The 17,340-nt window shown below is 61.4% G+C and overlaps 1 protein-coding gene across 6 annotated transcripts in view; it reads right to left on the minus strand.

Annotated features, from left to right (window-relative positions):
- The window catches only part of CAPN15 (calpain 15), a 48,843-nt gene that overhangs the window by 2,502 nt on the left and 29,001 nt on the right, over nt 1-17,340 (minus strand). For all 6 annotated transcript variants that reach the window (XM_035548858.2, XM_035548857.2, XM_050713823.1 and 3 more), the window contains 8 exons: nt 9,475-10,972; nt 6,061-6,269; nt 5,665-5,848; nt 2,796-3,019; nt 1,506-1,631; nt 1,246-1,398; nt 722-883; nt 184-413 (listed from right to left, as the gene is read on the minus strand). In XM_035548858.2, coding sequence (XP_035404751.1) covers nt 184-413; nt 722-883; nt 1,246-1,398; nt 1,506-1,631; nt 2,796-3,019; nt 5,665-5,848; nt 6,061-6,269; nt 9,475-10,950 — 2,764 coding nt within the window. In that variant the 5' untranslated portion in view covers nt 10,951-10,972. The remainder of the gene's footprint in view (nt 1-183; nt 414-721; nt 884-1,245; nt 1,399-1,505; nt 1,632-2,795; nt 3,020-5,664; nt 5,849-6,060; nt 6,270-9,474; nt 10,973-17,340) is intronic.

Below are 17,340 nucleotides of genomic sequence, written 5' to 3' on the forward strand. Positions count from 1 at the left end.
GATCACTGAGACCATCCCCAAGCACCCAACCCTCAGGAGCGGGGTCTTACTGGGTTGCTGCGCACGTGGGCAACCTCCACCCGCAGCAGGATCTTCCCATGGTGAAGGTCGAGGGCTTTATCACCTCTGCCTCCCCCAGCGCCTCCCCCAGCATCCCGACAGGAAGGGTACCCAGCTCCTTACCCTGGGCGGCGGCGGGGCCAGCCAGCACAGTGCTCCAGTGGTTGAAGGCACAGCACACGACGGCGTACTCGCCCGGCTCCAGCATGACGTCGCAGTTGACGAACTTCTTGACGGCCCGTTTGCTGTGAGCCATCAGCCGGCCCAGGCTCAGCTTGTTGCCACTGGTGAAGGTGGCCCGGAAAACCATGATGCACAGATCCAGCAAGTGGCTGTCCACCGTGTCCGACCGTCTGCGCCACAAGGGGGAGAAAGGTACACATCAGCTGGGTGCTGCCCCACAGAGCGTGGGGGGCCCCGGACAGAATGGCAGACCCAGAGTCCTCCCCCTGCCCTGGGGGCTGCCCCAAGAACTGCTGCCTGGGTTTGGGTTTTGGCTGAAACGTAAGCCACGAGGATCAGAGAAATGCCAGTGGAGGCTCATCACCGAGTTCTGCAACCCTAAGGGATGGCATGGGGTGAAGAGGTGTGATGGGGACAACCTCGGGCATTTCTCCCAGGGCTGGGTCGCTGCCTGCAGCCCTCGTGTTGCCTTGCTCACCTGCTGCCCTCCTGGAAGAGGGCAAACTCCAGGGCGGCACGCTCCAACACCGTCAGCGATGTCACCGTCACCGGCCCGTTGGCCTTGTTGGGGAACATGCCCTGCACACGCACCTCGTGCCAGTCTGAATGGAGCTTGCAGATATCCACGGAGTCAAAATACCTGTGGGGAAGCTGGGCTCAGCACCAGCGGGGTCCTCTGCCTCGTGCCCCAGCAGGCTGCAGCTCACGCAGCCAGGAGCCACGTGCACCGGAATGTCACCCACCTGGCCCTGCCTGCCCCATCTTGTCCCCACGTCCCATTTGCCTTCTCATCCCTCCTGCGAAGGGACTGGGAGGGGAGTTACAGCTCCAGGGACCCACTGATGCCCACCACCCTGTGCTTTTGGGGCTTTGCATCCCCTGAGCAAAGGGGTCCCCATGACCCTAAACGAAGCAGCCCGTGAGGCAGTTTCACCCCACAGCCCCCCCGGTCATGCTGTCTGCTCCCACCCCACAGCCTCCACCTCCCGGGTGTTACTGTACTTAATGAAATCGCTGTACTCCATCCAGAAGACCCCCTCGCTGTTGTCATGGGGCATCAGGTCATGACGGAGGGGAGCAGGCCAGTGGGGCCATTCGTCGGACCAGCTGCCGTTCCAGGAGAAGCGGCCCCAGGGGTTTCGGAGCCGCAGTAGTCTGGGGGACGGGGAACAACAGCGTCAGAGGCCCAGGAGTAAGGAGGCTTTCTTCTCAGGCTGCTGGCAGGACATCTGCTGCACTGCCAGCCTCCACCCTGCGCTCACCTGAAGCCTTGGACGTCCCGCAGGTCCAGGATGGAGTAGGCATGCCGTGGACGGAGACCCATGCTCTCGTAGGCCACGTCGTCCACTTTCATGTTGCCCCCGCCGCAGGACGCGCCCATGAGGAACCTGCACAGGGGACAGCAAAACGCTCGGCGTCCTGCAAGGCACGGGGGGAGCTCGTCCCCACCGCTCGAGGCACGGGACAGGCTCCCCGCAGCGGGCTCCTGTGTATTCCCTCTGCAACCACACCGCAAACCCCTCCGGAGAGGGGCCCCGACCCTGCTGGCCGTAGCTCAGCCTGGGCAGCAGCGAGCTTCCTCCATCCCCTTGGGTTTCTGCTGAGCCCAGGCTCCACGGAGAGCTTCTCTGAGCAGCGGGGCACTTGGCCGGCTCCCGAATAACACCAGACAGACAGTGCAGGGCTGCCCTCACCATGCTGAATCCCCCATCCCTTCCCACCTGCAGGGCTGGGAGCTCCGTCCGTGCACAGCGGATCTTTGCCCAAACCTTACCCATTTTGTGCCAGGCCCTGGGGTCCTGCCAAGGGTGTTGCTGCTGGCTGGCAGGGCTCAGGCACGTGGAGAGGCAAACGATACAGCTGCCGTGCTGCACACGGTGGGCCCGCTCCGCAGCGGTGAGGACAGGCCATTTCGGATGGGAGGTTTGTACCGGCCAGGCTCAGGGGGACACCACGTGCCGGGACGCATCAGCCTCCCCCGTGGCACAGTCCCAGCTGTAACCCCACGCTGCACACTGACAGGAGCAACCCTGCCTTCAGCCGTCCCCCAAAAAACCACAGTGACTTCCACGGTGCAGAGCCCAGGAACCTAACCGCCTTCCCGCTCTTCCTGCTGGGCCGATGAGCAGGAGGATTTTGCTTTTGCTTTGTCTCCGATAGCCCGAACAAATGCCCAGGTACGGCCAGCAAAGATGCCAGGTATGGGTGGGAGACGTGCAGGGTCCAGGACTTCACAATCCACAAGACTCGAAGCAAAGCAAGCGGGCTCGATGCCAGCCACTTCCAAACTTCTGTGAGACAGCAGTAAGCGAGCACAGGGAAGTTCACCAGGGGTTTAATTACGCATCAAAATTAAACAAAGGAGACCCCACTTCACAGAGCTCGGAGGGGGGCTCTGTCAATGCTTCGGACAAACGCCAGGTGCGATGGACCCCCCCCCAGTTAACGCACCAGCCCCTTTCCTCCGAGCCTCTGCAGATGAGCGCGGCCCCCCTCGCCCCCCTCTCCGAGCATCCCTGCTCCTGCCACGGCGCCCTCCTGCCTCGTCTTACCCAGCCTCCTTAGAACTCAGCATTTTGGCCCAGATGAGGTCAGTGTCAATGGGCTCCTCGCGGGGGTTAGTGGAGCTGACCTGCAGCATCAGGCTCTCGCAGGGGGCACCCGTTAGTGTAGCCAGGCCTTCGATAGCACGCCCCGCCTGGAGGGCAAAGTACGAACCGTGAAGCTTGGCCAGCGCCTTCTCAATGAGGGCGACCCACAGCTGCTTCCTCTGGGCCTGGGGAAAGAGACGGGAACACGTCAGGAACCACCCTGGGCAGGAGATGGAAAGGCAAGGGGAGCACGCCGGCAAAGCCCTGCTCGCCCACCCCTCTGGCCCCCGGGAGATGGAGGGACAGGAGCGGCAAGGCCAAGCCACCAGGAGCTTGTTCCCTCAAGGCTGCGGGCGACCCCCTGCACTGCCCGTTCAGCATCTGGTCCAAGTGGTTTAATTCTCACTTGGGGAAACGTCCTGGAGCTGATGTGTAAAGGAAGTGCCTGGATGCTGACACAGCCGCACCTTAGGGCACCCAGGCTGGCAGAGGCAGGTTTCTACCTGGTACTACCAGGTCCTTTCCTTCCCATCGATCTGGATTTTAAAAAGTTCAGCGATGGGTGTCGAGCACATGTGGAACAGCCAGCTCTCACGCACATCGCTGCTCATAAAAACCACCACACCTTTGGCGGAAGAGGCTGCCTAGAGCGCACGCGGCTGTGGGACCCATCCCATTTCGCGCATGGAACTAGGAGGCTGCTTCAAGGACGAGCTCCAAAAACTCCTAGGCAGAGATGAAAACTCCCCCAGTTCCATCCCAGGGACAGCGGCAAGATGTGTTTTTGCAGGGGGAAACTCCCCCTGCGGTCCCTTTGCTCCAGTGCCAGGCTATTGATCTTGGCATTGCCGAACTGAGGACGGACGAAGTGCAGGAGCTGCATTTCTGCACCCTGAGGTCTGCGGAGCCTGCACCGGCCCCATGGCGTGGGCTCAGCTCAGCACGCAGCCTTCCCAGCTCTGTCCAAGCCACCACTGCGGGTCCTCAGCGTGCTGCAGGGCGCACTCACCAGCGATGCTTCACCGCCCGTCCTGGGAGGTGACACCCCCTGAGGACGAGGGAGTGAAGAGGGGATGCGGAAGCTGCAAACGTACGAGCGTGGAAGGTAAGGGGACATTTGGTGGCCTCCAGGTCTCCAACAAATCCAGCTCAGCTGCTGATGGAAATGATCCCTGCGCTCGGAGGGCAGCAGGGGAAAAGCAGCGGTGCGTGCGTGACCGCGTGCGACTCACAGGTGGCAGCCAAGAGTTGGGAGAGGAAAGGAAGGCAGCGAAGCAGCTTTCTGATGGATAAAGAAAGCTTGGAAGTGCTTTCCTCGGGTTTGTTTTTGAATCCCCCACTCAACAAAAATTCACGTTGCTTACTTCTGCCCGAGATGCAGTCACTGAGCTCTGACAAGAGCCTGATTTCCCTTCATTTTTATAACTCCGTTTTTCCTCTTTTAGCCCCACGTTCAGCTCTCATACCTAAACGCTCCACAGAAAAATCTCATGATGATTCCGATGCATCTGGAAACAAAGGCGAGGCAAGCCCAGCCCATGTGAAAACCTTCAAGTTCCAAAAAAAAAAAAAAAAAACCCGCAGCTTGAAATTGGTAAGAGAGGGAAGGTGGACGGGAAAGAAAAAAAAAAGACACGAAAGGCAAATTCTACACTGAAAATAAAGAACTGCGTCTGACTGCATCTTGTCCACCGCGAGGCAAACTGCAGACACAGAGTCTGTTCCCTTCCCCTCTCCAGAGCCCCTCTAGCAGCATACCTGCCGTGCCGTACCCGTGTCTGCACAGCTGGAAGCTCCTGCGTGGACAGAGCCAGGGGTAAGCAGGGCTCAGGACCGAGCCGAGGCTCTGCTGCGCCACGCCACTGCCCCAAGGCTCAGCCACTTGCACGCTGCAGGGAGGCGCGCTCAGACCAGGGGCTCTGCGAGCTGCACCAGCATCAAGGTTCCCCAAGTACTCCTTGCCAGGCCCCGTCTCCCCAAAGTCCTGTCCTCCCTGTCTTCTGCCTCAGCAGCTCGGCTCGGGGCTGCGTGTGTTTTAAAACAGGATCTGGATTTGCAGACCAAAGTCAAACCCCACCGTCCCTGGCCCCCGTCTCTCCTCCTGACGGCAGCCCTTCGGTTTGTTTGGCAGATTTGTGCAGTCTGAGTTTCAATAAAGACGTTCTCAGTCTCCTTCATGGAAATGATCCCAGCAAGCGCCCCTGGGCCTGGCAGGCAGGGCAGAATGCGCAGTGACGTCCCGGAGTGGCTCAGGGAGCTTCTTTAATCCTAGCAGATGCCACCCGAGTGTGCTCAGAGCCACCGGGCACTGGCTCGAAACAGGCTGCTTTGTTGTGTGTCCCCTCCCTCCCCGCGGCCCCTCCCCGGCACGGCCGAGCTGCCAGACCTTCCTGCAGAGGAGAGAAACAGCTCTCGCTCAGCCCCTCTCAGTGCAAAGCCACAGAGGTAAAATAGTTCCCTTTTGTGTGCAGAATAAAGATGTCTTCCCCTGCCAGTGAGCTGGCCTGCAATGCAGAGAGAAGCGATGGAAAAAAAAAAAAAAAAAAGGGCAAAATAAACTTCTCCACTGCAGCCTGGAAAACGCCAAAAGGGGCCTGAAATAGGTTTATGGGATGGCCTCGAAGAGCTCGGCTGGCCTCAGCGTGCAGCAAAACGCACCCGTCGGCCCTTCTCGATGCAGCCCACAACAGCAGGCGCCCCACGTGAACCGCAGCTGCGTCTCTTCCCACCCCACTGCCTTTTCCTGGGCTAGCTGGGGACGAGCCCCCCTTCCCCTGGAGCTCTGCCCACCCCCTCCCAACCCCCCTGTGTCCCCCCTGGGGCTGCTGACCTGCGAGAAGAGGAGGTAGCCGCACTCATCGCAGGGCAGCATGTCGTCCACCAGCACCGTGGTCCACGTGCCGTCCTTGCACAGCCGCACCTGGTAGGCGCCCTCGGGGCACAGCGTCCGCGTGATCATCACCCTCTCCACCAGCTCCGGCCGCTCGGCCAGCACGGCCAGGGCGCTCAGGAACCTGCCCGGGGGACGCGGATGGGCTCAGCGGGGTGTGGGTGGGCAGCAATGCCCCCGCCCGGCCACCCAGCGCAGGGGGAAGGGGCCAGGCAGAGGGTGGGCACGTGCCCGGGGTGTAGGAACGGGGTTGGGTAAGGCTGGGGGGGCACGATCCGGGTCTGGATGATGGGGGAGAGGGGCAGGAGGGTGGCACCCCAGCTCTCGCCTCCTTACCAGCAGTTTCCCAGCAGTCCTTGGAGAATATCTGAGGACCTGGGCGTCCGGAACACTGACCACTTCAACAATCGGTCTTTGAAGATGCTACAGTTGATTTCGTGGGGTCGCAGCCACTGCTTCACCCGCTGCTGCACGCTGTCACCTTCCGGGAATCCCACAGACTTGGGCCCAGGGTGGAAACTGTCATCTACAAAATTGACTTTGTTCTGCGAGAGCAAAAGGCAAGGGATGGCATCAGTGTGCAGCTGTGTGGCACACAGCTCCCCGGAGCCTCCGGGAACGGGGCCGGCTTGGAAAGCCACAAGTCGGTACAGCCCCTCGGGGCTCCCGACTGCATCTCCGATCTGCCTCTTTGTGTTCTCCAGGAACCTCCCTGGGCAGGGAACATCTCACACTTCACGCTGGTGCTAAAGCTTGGACCGTGGGGGACCTCGGCCGCCTCTACAAGTGGCAAAGCACACGAGCAGCAAGCCTCTGAGGAAGCATCCGGCAACCAAACGCTCCTCGGTCCGAGCCCGTGCTACGGGACGAGACCCCCGGGGTGGCCCCAGGCTCTGCTGGCACAGCCCCGGCACAGCCCAGTGCCGTGGCACAGCTCTGCACCATGCCAGCAGCGCCTTTCACAACCAGATCCAGCCCAAATCCAACCCGGCAGTTGCGGAGCCCTTGCTCCCAAGTCCGATTCCACCCGCTACCGAGCACTGAATAAAGTCGGGTGGACTAAACAGCAAATAACCCCACAAATATCCCCAGATATTAGCCACGGACATAGGACGGGAGCACAGAACTTCCCCAAGGGGAGAAGGATGGCTTTTTCAGGCAGTTTAACACAGGGTGAAGTAAGACCTGGGACTTCTTTGTTACTGTTAATTACACGAAATTAACTTCTTTCAGCAGAAGCCCTCTCTGATTTAAATGAGCTTTTGTGCGCACCACGCCAGCATTCGCTCTCCCTCTTCTGCTGCAATCCCAACTCACTGATGCGAACATTTTCTACACAGTGCCTCAATTAGTGCTTCCAGCTCCTACTCTGCAGAAGAGTGTTTTTCAGCTAATTGTTGTCACCATTCAAATCCGAATGCAGGCCAAAGAGGACGCGTCCCGAGGCTTTGCTGCCTCTCTCCAGGGGAGCGCCTGCCCCACGCTCGCCCATGGGTGCAGCGGGCACTGCGGCTGTCAGAGTGCACGCTTCCCAATGCCACCCTGCCCCGCCTCTGCGCCAGAGCTGGGAGCGCCGGCTGGACAGGACACTCAGCAGACACTTTGCCAGGCACCTGCACAGTCCCCGGGGTGGCAGCGAGCCTGCTCGCACACGGTGCCAGACAAGGAGCCCTGCTTGTTTCTCCTGCAAGGGGATAAATCCGCGAACAGGACGGCTCTGCAGGCAGAAGTGTCAGAAGGCACGGACAGCAAGAGCCCTGGGCTGTGTTTCTGGCTCTGCAGAACACGCCGTACCTGCTGCCACGCGCTCTTATGCAGAAAGGGGAAGGACGTTGGATCGGACGAGAGAAAAATCACGAGACGGCGATGAGCAAGAAGGGGGACAGCACAGACAGGATGCGGCAGCCCGGCGCCAAGGGGAAGAGGTCAGCCCTGCCCTCCTCCCAGAAGGACGAGAAAGGATAAAGCTAAAACTGGGGGCCAGGCACTGAGAAGCACTGGGAAAGGCGCAGAGGAGGCAGCGATCCCTGCAGGGAGCACTGCTGCGAGTCGAGCTGCTTCCCGCGATGCACAGAGAGAAAAGGCGGATTTGGCCAGCCTGACGCTCTCCTCCAGGGGAAGGCTGAGCAGCGCTGCTCCCATGAAACGCAGCGGCCAGAAGCAAGCTTTGAGGCTGCCCGACATGCCAGCCTGAACAGGAGCAAGTGGTTGGGCAGAAACTCCCCGGCTGCTGCGGGAGGTCGCGGGCACGCAGGGAGAGGAGCAAGACGGAGCCAGGCGGCGGCACCGTCCCACCGCCGCTGCCAGCTCTTCCCTCACACCTGCAGAGCCTTTGACGTACCGTAAACGGCGTCAGAAAATAGCAGTGATTTAGGTTTAGCGGGAGCTTCGGGAGACAGCCCGCTGATCTCAGAGCCGGACGCTGCCAGGTGAGCGAGCTGGGCGGGCTCCGCCAAGGCTCTGACGGAGAGCTGGGCAGGATGGGGCAAGGAAGACTCCTTCCCCTTTTGGCAGTGGCAAGCCACTAATTCAGCCTGGCCATCTCTCCTAACTCATCCTTCAGGCCCGATTCCACTGGATAGAACGGATGCTCCCTGCCTACAAAAGAGGCTGTCCACTTGCTTAAACGAGAGGGCTAAGCAGAATCAGGGTCTCTCCGATATAAAGACACCCAGGTCTGTTAGACATAGACACGTAGCAATCAGAACAAAAAAAAAAAAACAGTCCCAAACCAGAACCACTCAGCAGCTCCCTTCCCAAGTCAAACACCCCCACGGGCACCGGTCTGCGCAGCACAGACCCGGCCGTGGGAGCGCTCCTCGGCCCGAGCAGGAAGAGCCTCGGCGCTGCGTCAGAGTGGGACTGCAGCTCCCTTCCCATCTGGTCCAGAAGAGCTGGAGGCTTGCCCCAGAAGGAGGGCAGAGAAAGAGCAGCATTCGCAGGAGTATCGTGTGCCACTCAGGGCAAAAATGGGGCCATCAGAGCGCTGCCGGCGACTGAAGCCCAGCAGACTGAGCCGGATACTTCACGGTGGGAGGGAGGGGTGCTAGCGCACGCTCCTGAGACCCCCACCTGAAGCCAGGATACAGCTAAACCTCAGCTGTCCTTCCCCAGACGGGGGTGAGCCGTTTGCAGGTGCAGCTGTGCATTCACAAACACCAAAACCAGCAGGCTGAGCGGCCCCAAGACGGATAAACAAAGGCAGGGCTTTGTAAGCCCTGAAAATCCCAGGCACAGATGCAGTGGCAGCAGTGTCCTTTGCCTGCACACGCAGTGCTCTGCGCCTCCACCCGCAGCGCCCTCCGATTTCCTGCACCCACCGCATCGCAGGTGCTGCCCACGACCACTGGTGCCAGCAGCACACCCGCACACCCTCCTTCCCAGCCCTCCTCACCCTTGGACAGGGAGGAACTGGGCTGATCACCCCGTAACGTTCCCTTCTCTCTCTGATTTAAAACATTGCTAGGAGCCAGTTAATGCTCAGACTTCCTCACCCTCGGGCAGGCAGCGAACCAGACGGGTCGCCTTGGAAGGCCCCTTCACCCTACAGATCGCCTGCCGTGGATTTCAAACGCCCCATTTCAGGGTTAACAGCCAGCATGCAGCCGCTGCAGGCGAGCACCTCCTCTGCAACCCTCAGGCCCGAAGACACAACGGCGGCCTGCCCGCGCAGAGCGCCGTCCCGGGGCGGCGTGACAGGGCCCTTCTCCGAGCGAGATCGGCGGCAAGCCAAGCTCAGCTCGCACTCACCTCCCTGCAGAAGGTCACGATGTTCTCCCACAGGGCTTTGGCCTCTCCTTCGTCCGTCTGCCTCCTCTTCTCCACGTGCATGCTCTCCCTCCTCTTGAGGGCCTTGAGGCCCTTGCGCTGGGCCACGTACTGCTGCGGGGTGTGGCAGGCCGCGCAGTGCTTGGCCTTCAGCTCGTTGAGCAGGGTGCAGGCGGGACAAGCCCACTGGCCCGGCCTGTCCTGGGCTCCGGGCAGCGGGGACGGGAAGAGGCGGGCGACCTTGCGGGCGGAGGGGGCCTTGCTGCCGCAGGAGGAGCAGCCGCCCTTGTCGCAAGCCCCGCACTCGGGGCAGCGGGGGGACGGCTCGCCCTGCGCGCCGTGCTCCTGGAAGCCGTGCAGCTTGGAGGAGCCGCAGGCTTTGCACTTCTGGGCCACGGTGGGGTTCTTGAGGGTGCACTTGGAACAGGACCAGGTGGTGAAGTCGGGGCTGGAGGGGCTGCAGGGGGTGAACCTCACCAAGTCCCCCACCAAGTTGATGGTGTCGCTGCCTTTCTGCGTGCTGCAGGCCTCGCATTTGCTGGTGCCGGAGGAGTTGAGCAGGGAGCAGGTGCTGCACTTCCAGTGGGACGGGCTGACCTCCATCTCCTCCTCCAGCACGCTCAGCCGCTTGTTGGACAGCAGCTCCTGGAAGCGGGCAGCCGGGGCGGCCCGGGCCTGACCCTGCGGGGAGCCCTTCTGCCCCGCCGCGCTCTGAGCCCCGGGCTGCGGCGCTTCGGGCCCCGGCATCTGCAGCTGCGGGGGCACCTCCCGGCGGCTTCGGGGCACGGGGTTGTTCTGGAGCCCCGGGGAGAAGGGACTGAAGGCCGGCATCTTCTGGGCCTCTTGTTCCATAGCCACCGGGCCCTGGGCGGCCACGGCGTCGCCATCAGAGACCTCTGCAGGGACCAAAGGCTGCGGGGTGGAGGGGGCCATGTGAAAGCCTGCAGGGGTGATGACTTCAGGGACGACCAGCGCCTCTGGTGGGATCTTGGGCAGGGAGAGCTTGCGTGGCCCACCACAGGCCGAGCAGGAGCTGGCCACCGGCGTGTTGTGCAGCGTGCAGCGCTGGCAAGCCCAGCCGCTCTCCAGCTCTGCTTCATCAGGGCTCTTCCCCTCCGAATCCTCGCTGCTGCTTTCCACCTTGGCGGCCTCCTCCCGGGACGTGCCCTTGGGCTCCACAAGCACGGTGGGCTTGGGCAAGACGCCATTGATGACAGGCAAGGGGGAGCCGCTGGGCCCCGGCTCCGGTGTGAAGCCGCACACCTCGCAGGTTTCTTTGCCCAGAAAGTTCCTGAAGGTGCAGCGGGCACAGGCCCATTTCTGCTCCTCCACGCTCAGCCGCAGGATGTGGTTGAGGTCTGGCTTCTGGCGAGGGGCTTCGCATATGGAGCACTGCCGCTGGCCCACGGGGTTCAGGAAGGTGCAGCGGGTGCAGGACCACTCGCGCACAGCAGCCATGGAGCCGGGAGAGTGGGAGTTGCTGGAAGAGAGCAGAGACAGCATGAGGACAGGGCCACCAGGTACGCAGGGACAGCAGGTTTTTCCCAGGCTGCCACAGGCAGGATTTTGCTTCCAGGAAGGGAACAAAAAGCAACGCACTCATTGCTCTCCAGGCACTCGTTTCTCTGGCAGTGACAATGCATTTCCACAAGTGCACGGCAACGCGCCAGCTTCCACCCCGAACGCTTTGGAAAGGGCACAGAAATCAGCCCCGCAGCCCCGCTGAGCCCTCTCTCGTCCGTGGGGATGAACCCTGGTGAGCGAGCCCAACACCGCTGCACCCAGCCGCTACCCGCAACTGTTTTGTCCCCCTTCGGCTCGTTTGTAACGCCCTCGCCGAGGCAGCACCTGTGTGAGACAGGCAACCTCCGGCCACTGCCGGGAGAAAAGGTGGCCCAAGGGCAGAGGCAGTGCCGGGCTCAGGGAGCTGTGGGAGCGCGGCTGCAGGACGTGGGGTGGACAGGGCACCCGGCTGACACGGCCGTGCAGAGCTGGGAACCACCCGTGCCTCCGTTTGGCAATATCCAACCTGCTTTGCCTTCTTTCTGCTCCCAGTGCCAATTCTCTCCCTCCTTCAGTGCCACTCCAGCCCACCTCCGTTGCACTTTCTGCTCTTGCCTCTGTCCTCTCCTTTCGGCTCCCCACCGCAGACACCCCACTCATCTCTGCTGGGGGGAACAAAACCCTCCACTGCTGACACAGGGACAGCTCAGCAGCTCCTGCCTCCCCCCAGACCCCAGCAGAAGCAGGACATTTCTGCTCAGCAGGCTCGGAGGGGCGCTGCCTCCCGGCTCCAGCCCCGCTTCTCTGGGAAGCGGAGCGGCTGCAAAGCCCAGCTGTCGGCATCAACCCTCGATTCCAACCCCCAGACCTAACGTGGGAAGATGTCCAACACGCGCCAGAGCCACCTCGTTGTAGGGCACAAAGCGGTACTGATGTTTTTAGGCAGGTTCAATTTTCAGAAAGCGAACGGCAGCGGTGGCACCAGCTCCTGAGGGGGACCTCTGGGCGCAGGGAGAGCAGCTCCCCCTCAGGTGCCTTCAGGAAGGCGATGCCCCGCTCGCATGCAGGCTACGGAGTGGCTGAAGGAACCTCAGCCCTGCTGTTTGTCCTCTGCTCTGGGTAATTTCCTGCAGCTTCCAGTGAAGGTGGGGCTGAAACAGAGTTTCCTGCTTCCTCCTCCTTCGCACGAGGACCGGACAGCTCTCCCCCACGTAAATGCACAGCACGAGAGCCAAGCCTAAAGCCCCGGACAAGCAGGGAGCTGCGCCTCGCCCTGCTCCCTTGCCAGGCCCCCAGGCCCTGCCCTGTGTGCCAGAGACCCCCCGGCACGGCCGATCCTGCAGGAGGAGCCTCCGAGCCCTCAGCTCCTCCCGGGAACAGCAACCTCAGGCTGTCCCAGAGCAAGGAACCAGCGGCTTAAACCACGGGGGCTCACCACTGGGTCCCTTCCTAGCATCCCTTCGAGGATCAGGTTCAACCCGACACAAACGGGAACAAAGAAGGGAAAGAAACCGTTCTGTGCCGCAGAGGACAGGTACAGAAAGCTACGAGATGCCCACGCAGTCCACGGAGGGAACCTGGTCCTGGCTGGCCTCCAGCATCCCAGGCAGCAGCACCTGCACAGCCGGCTCCCCGAGGCAGCCGAGCTGACTGCATTGCAGCAGCGGGGCCTTGCGGGGACAGTGGCTGCAGCAGGAGCCACCCTGGGGGAAGGAAGGTCCCCTCCGTGGCTGGGGACATGGGACACCCCCCAGGAGTACCCCAGCAGCAGTCCGAGCACATCCCCAAACCAGGCTCTGCCGCCTCCAGAAGACCGTCCCTCCCTCACGAGGAGATCAGATGCAGCCTTCAAATCCCTCCTTAAATCGAATGTTTCTCTAAATAAAGCCTGAACCCAAGAAATCCATTTTATTTCAAGAGAGAGCTTGAAAATTCACACACCGTGCCTTCACAGTTTGAACTTTACAAGGTATTTATTTACTGGAGTTCTTTCAAGAATCTTTCCCAGCTAAAAGGAATACAAACATTGATTTTTCTGCCTGAAGTCCTGCAGCTGTGAGCCCCTACGCAGCCCTCTCCCTGTGGCAGCACCGTGCCCAGAAACGTCTGAAAGGAAAATCAGCCTTCAAGCAGGGAAAGGGAAGGAGCTGTGTGCCCAGCTCCAGCAGGGGCGGGGAAACAAACGGGGCCACGAAGGGCCCCGTGATCCTGTCACGTCCATTCATCTCACCGGCTGAGCCTCATCAAACCACAGACATCAGCAAAAGGCAAGCAAAGGCTGTCAGCAACCTGCACCACCCGCAGCCGTCCCACACTGCACGCTGTGCTGGGGTAGCACCGGCCCCCAAACCAACCCCTAGGAGCACATCTGCGCCGCTTACCGCAGCTTGGCACCCTCCGGCCACCGCTCCTCCTGCCGCACGAACCGCGCTGGCGAAGGCTTCTGGCCACGCAGCCACAGGACCGTGAAAAATCACCGCACCCCCTCCCGTATCAGCAGAGAGAAGGAGAAGCCCAGGATGGCCGAGGCAAGACGGGTCCCACCGGCGGGCACAGCGGGCCAGGCGGCATCGCCGGGTGTGCCTGACGTGCACCCAGCAGGGAGCTGCGGGCTCGGGAAGGCTGCACAGCTTCACTTGGCCGGGCAGGAGATCCAGGCAGCAGAAGGGAGGTGGCAGCAGGACGCTGCAGTGCTCTGCCCTGCTGCTGCGCTGCCTGCGCTCTGCCCCGAGCTCTACCCCCGGCCACGGGGAGCTGCTGCCTCTCCCCGGCCCTGCTGTCCCCGTCCGGGTCCCCTCCGCCCTGCCGTGCCATCTGCCCACTGCCGGGACTTCCAGCCGCTTGGCTTTCTCCACCGGCAGCTCTCAGAAAAACCAAAGCCTCCCAGAAAAGTTTGCCTTTGGACGGTTTGGACAGCTCTTGCTTTCGCTGCTCCCCCGTGGGTCTGGAAGTCCCCCGGCGGCGGCAGGGCCGGCAGGGCGGCAAGCTCTGGCAGGGACTTCCCTGCCCGCTTGTCCCCAGGGAGGCTGTCACAGCTTGCCGGGGTGTCCCGCAGGTGGGAGACACACAGAAACGGGAGAGGACGTGGGCAGGCACCTCGGGAGATCCCGAGCGAGCCCCCGGTCCCCAGCCTGGATGACTGGCAGCGCACGACCCCAGCCTGCTCCTGTTGGGACCGCACGTGGTGGCAGCGGCCCCTGCCCCACGGCTCCCCTCACCTCTCGCAAAGGGGCTGGCAGGAGGAGAAACCCACCCGCAGCCAGTCCCAGCTCTGCGCTTTTCCCTACAAAGCCCGGCTGGCTCCTCTCCTGGCAGGCAACGAGCCTGCGTGAGAAAACCCAGCCGGCCCCGCCATCTACTGCCCGAGCCCACCTGCTGTACGGTAACACACACGCTCTCCAGCCCCAGAAAACGCAACCGAGACAAACATCGCCTGCCACCTCCGTGCGGGAGATGGGTTTCTCCCCGCAACAGCCGCTCCACGGCCACCGGCAGAGCCCCCCGCCCACGGAAGGGCTTTTTCTTGGGGAGGAGGCACTTCGCAGGGGGCACGACGCAAGGGGCACTCAGCCTGCGACGCGGCACAGCCCAGCGGGGTGGCAGCGGGGACCCGCGGGGGGCTCTCCTTGGGTGCGTGCGGCACGGAAAGGGCGACAGCCACCAAACCCCACAGCTCCAGCAGCACAGACGGGGCTGGCCTCGCGTGGCCGCGCCTCGCACTGCTCTGCCCGGCCAAGGCAGCCCTCCGAGGTGCAGGAACGCCTCTAAATAAAACGGGGCAGATCTGTTAGGACGAGACAGCGAAGGGATTAAGGCACCAGCTGGTCACCTTCCAAACCCACCTCAGGACAGCAGCGCCCTCCCCTCAGGGCTCTGCTGAGCTCGTCCCGTTGCTGCAGGGCCCTGGCTCCCACCCAGCCATCAGACAGGCCGCAGGTCTCTACCACCTTCGGGTGTCAGCTGGGACCAAAGGCATTTCTGGAGCCTCACCGGGGCAGGGCAGGACAGGACGGGAAGGAACAGGGCAGGGCACGAGACCGGGAAGCGCCCCAGAGCTGCAGTTTGCCTCCTTCCTGCAGGCAGGGAGCTGGTGCTGGGCCAGCCCCACGCGCCGGGCACCTGCAGGCCAAGGGGTGCCACCCAGCCCCGGCCAGAAGCACCTTGGGCTGCCAGAACGGATGGCTCGAGGCGACCTAGGTACTGCAGCGACACATCCCAGTACTCTGCACAGTCACACGCTGCAACAGAATCAGGCTGTTCCTCTCGATAAAACTCCTCCAGAGAAGCCAAAGCCTTAAAGCTTACTGCTTCAGTTCTCTCCGGCAATAATGAAATAAATAAAAATTGCTTGTTCTAGCCAGCACCGTACAAGCCCTAAGTTCTCAGATACAGAACGTATCGTAGCGAAATCCTCTTGCTTGCTAAATACAAGAAAAAGCTCCAGAAGTCTGGGGAGGGGAAAAAAAAAAAAAAATACAAACCAAGCAAACAAAATCCTGCCTCTGGTATCTGCGAGCTGTAAACCGCTGCTCCTCCCGCGCAGCCGTTTGCTGTTTAACGCCTCCTGCCAGCGGCACGGCGTGCTGTGAGCAGGGAGGACAGCCGAGCATCCCCACGTGTGGCCCTGCCACATCCCCGCTGCCGGCCGGAGCAGGAGGCGGCCGTGCCGGTGCAAAAGGGGGTGCAGGAGGTCGGCGCCGCGCGGCCGTGCTCCTGCGGTTGAGCTGTGGAAGGGCAGGCGGGGTGGGATTGCTGGCTCCCGCCCCCACGTCACGAAGCCTGGGTGAGGAGGTGCTGCCGGCGGAGCCGAGTCCCACTCGCAGAGCCAGGCAAGGGCCGGCAGGCTGGGCCCGGGGAGGTTTCAGCAGATGGACTGGCAGAGCAACACAGAACAGCTCAGCAGGGACTTTCCAGTTTTTACTGATTTCTAGAGGAGCATCAGTGGAGAAAAACAGCCTCTGATTCATGCTTCGAAACCTCCGAGGCTACAGAAGTAAGTGCTCACACCATACAATCAGGGCAGGTTGCTTAAGTATTTCCAAATCCTGTCTCTCCAACTCCTCCAAAGTGAGCCAAGAAAATAAAGCGGGCTTAAATACCAGCAACCGTCACCCAAACACAGAGGTGCAGCCGGAATTACAGCGCCAGAAGGGACCTGTCCCTCTGCGCTCACCTCCCGCTTTCCACCATCGCAATTCTTCAGCTGAGCAAGAGGAGAAACCGCAAAGAAAACCTTCCCCGCGCTCACCCCTGCTTTCTTGGAGGCTCACGTCAAAGCAAGGCAGGGAAGCAGTGCACCAAGAAGGCCGCTGCAACATTCCCCGTGTGCCCACAGAGCAGGGCCCCTTGCTGGCACCCCCCCCCCGTGAGCAAAAGCAGCAGCCCACTTCAGGAGCAAGCACTAAGTTGGTTTTGGAGGCCAGACTTGTCCCAGGGTAACTCAGGTCCAGAAGGGACTTCTGGAGGTTTCCAGTCCAACCTCCTGGCTCCAAGCTGGGTCTCGTAGAGACCCGTGCCGGGATGGGGGTTTCCACAGTCTGATCTCAAAGACCCCCGAGCACGGAGACCTCTCTGGGAGCGCACAGTGACTGCCTCCTCGTACCGGCCTGACCCTCTGCTGTTCCCTCCTACAGCTGCTGTTTCGTGTGTTCCCACCACTCACTGCTGCGAGGTCAGACGAGGAAAGAAACCAGCCCCGAGGACAGGACCCTCCTCATGCAGCCTCCATCCCACGCCAGGCGGATCCTCCAGGGAAGGCCGGGGCTGGGGCCTCGGCCCGAGCTCCAGCGGCACCGTTCTCCTTGGTCCTGAGGTCTGCTGGAAGGGAACCACGGTGGCTACAGCTGCAGAAATTCATCCTTTTGCTGAAGCAGTTGACGAAGTAAAGACTTCTTGAGCCTTCCATGTTAATCTTCGAGGACTCCGGAGTTTTATTATAGATTTATACCTGCGCTCACTATAGAGTTACTCCAGGACAAACTCAACTAGTTTGCAGGAAGCCAGCTGAGGGACCAGCCCGTCCCACTTGTCACACCCTGCTCCAGGCAGGACTCCCCGTCCTTCGGGAGGCCCCTTTCTCCCACCCCGGTGCAGTGCCGGGGCTCCTGACAATTGCTGGGACAGGGCAATCACATTGGTGCAGAAACCAGCATCTTCCCCTGGTAACAACTCGCACTGATGCAAGACAGCTGTATTTGTTCTGCATAATAAAGCAGCAGCAGCACAGGCAGATTACTCATCAAAGTAGAAGGGAGAAAAAAAAAAATCTCATTTTACAGCAGAAGACCATGCAAGGGTGAGCACCTAAAGGTGAACGGGGCCATCAAAGACCCGTAACAGCACGTA

The sequence above is a fragment of the Cygnus atratus genome, chromosome 15 (assembly GCF_013377495.2).
Source record: "Cygnus atratus isolate AKBS03 ecotype Queensland, Australia chromosome 15, CAtr_DNAZoo_HiC_assembly, whole genome shotgun sequence".
Lineage (NCBI taxonomy): Eukaryota > Metazoa > Chordata > Aves > Anseriformes > Anatidae > Cygnus > Cygnus atratus.